A 6,929-nucleotide genomic window follows, 5' to 3' on the forward strand; every position below is an offset into this window, starting at 1 on the left:
CTTGAAAACACTTGTGAGACATTGATCAAAAGGTGATATCACCAATTCAAGAATAGAAGAGCAACATTCTTGAATGCTACTTGTTTTGTGGCTTAGTTGAATCCCGAAGATAGAGTTGTTATTTATTCTTCCGATTGCTCGTGGGAGAGACTCCAACTATCTTCAAGAAACGTATTAACGTGCCTCTAAGCCAAGCAAGTTTTATTTTGTATTCCTTGTAATTTTATCATTCTTGTTCATTTGTTCTAACAATAGGCAGTACGAATTAGCTCAATTTTGTGTAGTTCTTGTTGTACTCTCCTAATTAGTGTGGACTCAGTATTGCTTAGCATTCAGATAAATAAGCTTCTCCTAACCCAGATTGACATGCACATTGTCGTCAACTTTAATAAAGAAGTCAGCATCCCATTTTGCTGCTGCAGTTGAAAAGTATATTTGAGTCTTAGAGGACAGCTCATGATATCCCTCCACATGATTCTGCAAGGCAACATGTCTTTATCATGTAGTAAAATGCTATTGTGTATCCTCAGCATCTATAGCACAATCCAAGACTCCACCTGGGGTTGCGCCTGGCATCATCACAGTTCATTATTAATATGAAAAGAGAAGAGTGACTGCATAACAAAAATTGTTTCTAAGAACCATTCAATCTCCAATGTCAATTTACTTGTGCCCTATTACAAACAGTATGATAATGCTTCTCCTTTTCCAACTTTGTTAGATCCTCCCCTATATGGTTAATCAAAGCAATGTTAACCAACAATATTTCTTGGTTTAAAAAAATTTTCATACAAGTTTGGTAATCAAACCTTGAGGCATCCAAGTTTCCCTAATTGAATCCCTGCATTTTCTGCTGCTGAAAGCAGTAATGATTCCCATTACATAGAAAACCTTAGGGCGGTTATTCAAAGGCTCAATTACTGGTTTCCTACCAACAACAGCTATTTCATCATTAGCAGCTCTAGCAGCAGCGAGCTTCATTTCCAAAGAAGATATTATTTTGTCCAACCCCCTAATAATTTTGTTAACACAATGATTACGCAGAATCAAAGATGAGATTCAGACTTAATTCTCCTTTCAATGAATATAATCACTAGCTTGGAACCTGTATATTGAAGGGAGGGCACAGAAAGTTACATGATTACATCTTGTGTTTTAGAAACATTGAAGAGAATATCTCCTGCTACCAGGGAAGTATCCTGTATCAACATCAACCAGCCCAGGAATCAGTTTATCTACTTATTTTGTGTAACTAAAACGTCACATTCCAGCTGACTTGCCTTTTTCTCACACTCAAGAACAGGATGAAGTTCCTGTGACATATGTATAGATAGCATCGTTCACTGTTCTAACAGTACCAGGCACTGTCAATAACCTAAGAAAAAGTAACTCAAGGTGTTGTCAAAAGGGCATACTAGATGTTGCAAGAAACTAACAATACACATGTAATACAACTAAGTAGCAACGATCTTAATGCCAAAACTATGTAAGATGTTGATTCAATGACGTCTGCAGCTAATAACCAATACTGACATTCAATTCAAGCATACTACATAAAATCCGTAGAGGTCGGTGCCCCAGCTTTATCATACTAGTAAACATGTCGCTTTGCACATTCACACTAGTAAAATAGTCTGTACCTGTCGACAACAAAAACACCTAATCAGAAGCTCGCAATGCAGAGTAGAGAGATCCATCTAGCACCCTTGTACGGTGGTGACCTGTTGGATTTAAAAAAGTGGTGAATGAAAAATGAAGAGTTGCGACTTTTATTAAGAGTTCTGAATTTTATGAAATCTTGCGATTTTTATGAAAAGTTGTGACTTATGGAAAGTTGTGACTTTTATGAAAGGTGATGACCTTTCTGAAAGATTGTGACTTTTCCAAAGGTTTGTGACCTTTCCGGTGAGGCGCAATAAGGATTTTTTCGCACTATCCTTTGTTTTCTATAAATTGAGAAATTTTTTCTCATTTTAATATAAAATTTATGGACTTCTTTTTCAACTACTAAATCTAATATTCTAAGTGTATTTTACTGCCGTTGGGTGGTTCACAAACACCGGAGTTTTTGATATCTATAATCTGGTGATTGAGATCATTTTACCCTGGGAGGGTCATATTCCGAATCAAACCTCGAATACTAGAGGGGAATAATTTCCTTAAAGAGACACTGTGAGTTCATTGGACTTCATCTTTTTCCTATTAAAAATTTTCTAGATTTTGGTACGTGTTTTACAAATTCTAGATTTGTGAATTAAATTCAGTTCTTCTATTCTTTTGTTCTTCATTGGTTCATTAAACTTGATAACTTCGTGTTTCTGCAAAGTTTTTTGGAATCAGTAAAATTCTTTAGACACATATTAACAATAATTCTTCTTTAAAAAAATATTTCGTATATTTTTTTTAAATCTGTTTCTAATTCTAGTTTCACTACTAGCTTTAATTTTCTAATTGTGAAAATATTCTTAAACTTTGTTGTCTTACAAAGATATTCAAAGTTTTATTCTATTTATGTTTGAAATACGAGATGACCAACACGACCTTCCTACCTTCAAACCCATTTTCCTTTCCAATCCACTAAACTAATTTGAAATGAGAGTCAGAAGCACACGCGCTATCATAATATCATACTATGCTAAAATTGGGAAAGCAATGGATTTTCAAATAACACAATGGGGACTAAGTTTGCAAATACAGGAGACTTTATGCCCTCTGCTCACAATTTCAAATTTTAAACAACAAAAAATCAATTTCTTTTTTTTTGTAAAATATCAAAAATAATTATCTAAATACACAACTTATTTTATTATATTCTTTAGAAAAAATCACAAAAATCCCTATTATCTCTTAATCTTGGACTTCACATGATGTATTTGAAATTAAAACGTGATGTATCGGATATTAAGTCATGTATTCGAAATTGAGACAAATACTTTAGGGTGTATCTATATTACACCAAATTTAAGAAATTTAAAAAAAATTGAAGCAATCTCTGGAATTTTCCCTTATCCGAACGGGTCTTGCAAGAAAATAGAATTTCATATTGAGCTTCAAATATATGCTATTGGGCTACCTAAACGATCGTTGAAAGGCTTAAGAGAGATCAGGAAGAACAAATCAAAGAGAAGGGTGGTTCGTAGATCAGTATAAGTATGAACTTACTGTTATGAAATGGGTACTAGTTAAGTGACAAGCCCAAAAACATATGTTTGTGCACTTGGTTCTGAATTAAGCCCTTTCTTGGGCCTTGTATGTGTGTTGTTGTAGTGCAAAAGTGTCATGGGGCCCTTTATTAAGACCCAGCCCAGAGGCTCAGATAGGAATCTGGGTAGAGATAGGAGAGGGTGCCGAGTGTTATCCACTTCCTCTCTCGTTCGGCTTTCTTCTTCTATCAGAAAGAAAAGAACAGAAAAATGGCGTCTTTATCGAGTTGTAATCATCCAGGGAAACTCTGTTCCTCGTTTTCACCTTCATCCCTTAAGTTGTCATGGGTCCAACGCGTGTCGGGTCAGTTCATTCACACCCAAAACCACACTTGTTCCCTTCCTTATGCTCCAAGGGCTCTCACTGTCATTTCCATGGCCCCCCCTAAGCCCGGTGGTGGTAAAGCGAAGAAAGGTATTACTTTTACTTTGCTTTTTTAGTTTGGGGTTTGAATATTTTTACTGATGGGTTGCATTTTTTTTTTGTTACAGTCACTGGTATTATAAAGTTAGCTCTCGAGGCAGGGAAGGCAACCCCTGCTCCACCCGTGGGGCCGGCCTTGGGTTCCAAAGGTGTTAACATCATGGCATTCTGTAAGGATTACAATGCCAGAACTGCTGACAAAGCTGGTTATGTTATTCCTGTGGAAATCACCGTCTATGATGTCAGTTCTTCATTTTTATTGTCAATTATTAAAACATGATTAAAGTCTCATTGTGCCTCTTCCTTCTCTTCCAGGATAGAAGCTTCACTTTTATCTTGAAGACCCCACCTGCTTCTGTTTTGCTGCTCAAGGCTGCAGGTATTTAGAATTTTTCAGTAAAAATGTGAAGGTTTAGTTTAGAGGCAAGTCAGGAAAACTAAATGATTCTTTTAGTAGTTACCATTTAGCTTGAATATGAAGGACACAAGAATGTATTTGATTTACTGATTGATGTACGATGCTCAACTTGGTGCTGAATATATCAGGCTAGTTTTGGATGAGTACATCATATCCTGGCCTATTACTACCACACTCTTGCTTGTTGTTCCAACATCAGTCACCATAGTTGTATGAGACATATGGCCCATGGGTCTCTTACAAGGGCAACTAGCCGACCTCTCTGCCGGAATTCCATAAATATTTGCTTGTAGTTTGAGATCAAGAAATTCATAAAATCCTCTTTAGCTCTGGACTTATAGAGTACTTATAAGGACATTAACATTTATGACAGCAAGGAAGGTGAAGGGTTAAGCACTCCCCTAAACAATAGACACCCTTGAAGACTACCACTTGATATACTACCCCATGATCTTGGCTTGAATCAGGAACTAAAACTAGTTTATGCCTGATATTAGTTAACCACCTCACCTGTGCACTTTTTAAACAAAGGACGCCTGTGAAGACTACAACTCGATGCACTATCCAATGATCTTGGCTTGAATTGGGTATTAGAACAGGAAACTTTAGAGTCTTGTTTATGAAGATTTTCATGATATTTTTCATAGTAGGACGTAGACATGTAAAATTACAGAAAAACTAGACTGAAAACTCCCTTTTTTTAAATTTTCCATGTTGCTCTGCTAGATGGTTGGACAAAAAGGGAGAACGAAAAAAAAAGAAATATTGAAATCTGAATTAGAAAAACAGTTGAGACTCTCTTTCTTTCTGGGTGGAGAATGATCATATATATATATGCTCTGGCTGCGGTTTTCTACTCGTAGACTATAGTTCTATGCTCATCCAATATAGGCAGTAGATTTAAACATTTCGTGTTTGGAATGGCAAAATCATTGGGCATGCTGTCCTTGCTTCAACAATAGAACTAAAATGAACTCCTTCGTTATTGTATAAGCACTGTTTTTTGGGTTACAGTTGATTATAATAACATGAAAGGTAATTTTTGAAGTAGATAACAGTGAGTGAAATAAATTTGCTCAAAAAGTTAGAATATTAGCTTGTTCTACTAGATGTTTATGCATACTGCTGATATCCCCTTTCTTTGGTATATGGGGTCAAACCCCCTGTTTTATTCAGGGAAAAATGCCAGCACTGACTTGGTGCTTGATCATTTTGATGAATAAGATCTTTGCTTATCCCATAATAAAAAGTGTAATTTCACAATTTGGAAATCAGGCGTTCAATCAAAATAATACACCTTGTAGATGTTAATGTGAACTTGTGCTAGAGTTTAGCTTTTTATGGTGCAGTTACTCTACCTTTGCTATAGCCTGGTTGTCATAAAGTTGTGGTGCATACAAAAGTTTGGATAGTTTCCAAAGATGTGAATATGTATATATGATTAACTATTTTATCACTTTGTAGGAGTGGAAAAGGGCTCGAAGGACCCACAGAGGGAGAAAGTGGGGAAAATAACTATTGATCAATTGAAGGTAATTGCTCAAGAGAAGTTGCCGGATCTTAATTGTTCTACTATTGAATCTGCAATGAGGATAATAGCTGGCACTGCAGCAAATATGGGAATTGACATTGACCCTCCGATTCTTGAACCTAAAAAGAAAGAACTTGTGTACTAGTTGTGCCTTCTCTATTTCCATGTAATGTATCCCTGTATTAGAAGCAAAAAAGAATTGGAAGAGAAGTAGATTGACTTGAGATAACCTATTATCTGTTTGTTTCAATTCTTTGGACTCTTCATTCTTTAACTATGATGAATAAATACCATTCTCTAGTGCAAGATGCCAATCCAACTTTTCGTCCAGGTGCCATAAATTGAAGATAATTTGGCACAAACATTTACTACTAAGAAAGCCTATATATTTCTTCAAAAGAAAGGACTGATTGTGGCACACTTGGGTTTTTTTCATTCCTAACTTCAAATGTATGTCGTTAAAAGTTTCACGTATGCATTGAAAAAGAGACTAATATAAAGAATATGCCAAAATGAAGGTATTTTTTTTTTAATCTACTTACAAACGTTTTTAATTTGGTGATAGGTTTTGGGGCAGCCAAAATGTCTGGCTGGAAACGTGGGCCTTGCATCAGGAATGGATAATAAGTAAAGATAAGGAAGGAGAGCCATCCACAACATTTTATTTATAGAAAATATTGTAAAGCTCCATTGCTGGCAGTAGCAGTGAAATGAGAGCAATTGAAATATACTGGTATGGGGGCTTAGCCGCTTCCACTCTATCACAATCATCATTGTCGTGTATTTCCAAGGTTCATCAGAGATGCCTGCGAACAAAAATCAAAGCAGTTGCAAGTAGTCATGAGAAGGAAGAGGCTTGTGTGAAGTTTGCCTTTGTCAGCGTGAGTAGTCCAATTCGATCATCATGAGTTAATTAGTACCCATTACTAACTGCTCGTAATTCGTTCAGTCAGTACTCCTACCAGATGGGACACCAGATGTGCAGCTAAGGAAAGCATGTGGTGGCCAAAAACTTAGGGACATAATGCTCGATGCTAATGTCGAGTTGTATGGACCTTATGTATGTACTACTACTATATATATAATTCTTATCATCCAGTCCAGCTACTTATGTATAATTATTAATTATTATTACTCCTAGGCAAGACCTTTGCTCAATTGTGGGGGAGGAGGAACTTGTGCTACATGTTTGGTTGAGGTGAGTGTGAACACTTGGTTTTGCTGCTCTAAATTAAACATATCTCACACCGACAGACATCAATTATAGGTTGTTGAAGGAAAGGAGCTACTCAACCCTCGCACAGACAAGGAGAATGAAAATTTAAAACGGGTATACATATATATATATATATA

The 6,929-nt window shown here is 36.2% G+C and overlaps 3 protein-coding genes across 3 annotated transcripts in view; 2 read left to right on the forward strand and 1 right to left on the reverse strand.

The window, feature by feature from the left end:
- The window catches only part of LOC107027901 (beta-1,6-galactosyltransferase GALT31A), an 8,588-nt gene extending 7,273 nt beyond the window's left edge, over positions 1-1,315 (reverse strand). The window contains 5 exon segments of the mRNA XM_027919376.1: positions 357-569; positions 669-697; positions 699-729; positions 810-1,012; positions 1,138-1,315. Coding sequence (XP_027775177.1) covers positions 357-569; positions 669-697; positions 699-729; positions 810-1,012; positions 1,138-1,211 — 550 coding nt within the window. The 5' untranslated portion in view covers positions 1,212-1,315.
- Positions 1,316-3,308: 1,993 nt separating this feature from the next.
- On the forward strand, positions 3,309-5,888 carry LOC107028677 (50S ribosomal protein L11). The gene is made up of 4 exons (XM_015229843.2): positions 3,309-3,618; positions 3,696-3,868; positions 3,943-4,006; positions 5,510-5,888. The coding sequence occupies exons 1-4, from the start codon at positions 3,414-3,416 to the stop codon at positions 5,719-5,721; spliced, it is 654 nt and encodes a 217-aa protein (XP_015085329.1). The 5' UTR covers positions 3,309-3,413; the 3' UTR covers positions 5,722-5,888.
- Positions 5,889-6,201: 313 nt separating this feature from the next.
- LOC107027902 (photosynthetic NDH subunit of subcomplex B 3, chloroplastic-like) lies at positions 6,202-6,924 on the forward strand (the record flags this gene model as incomplete). The annotated part of the gene is made up of 4 exons (XM_015228949.1): positions 6,202-6,457; positions 6,526-6,636; positions 6,718-6,774; positions 6,844-6,924. Coding segments are annotated over exons 1-4 (420 nt in total), but the record flags the coding sequence as incomplete, so codon positions are not given.
- Between the last annotated feature and the right edge of the window lie 5 nt (positions 6,925-6,929).

This window comes from Solanum pennellii, chromosome 8, assembly GCF_001406875.1.
Source record: "Solanum pennellii chromosome 8, SPENNV200".
Lineage (NCBI taxonomy): Eukaryota > Viridiplantae > Streptophyta > Magnoliopsida > Solanales > Solanaceae > Solanum > Solanum pennellii.

Coding starts and splice junctions, on each gene's coding strand:
- LOC107028677 (XM_015229843.2), top strand. CDS start 3,414: ATGGCGTCTTTATCGAGTTGTAATCATCCAGGGAAACTCTGTTCCTCG. Junction 3,619..3,695: donor TGGTGGTAAAGCGAAGAAAG/GTATTACTTTTA, acceptor TTTTTGTTACAG/TCACTGGTATTATAAAGTTA. Junction 3,869..3,942: donor TGGAAATCACCGTCTATGAT/GTCAGTTCTTCA, acceptor CTTCTCTTCCAG/GATAGAAGCTTCACTTTTAT.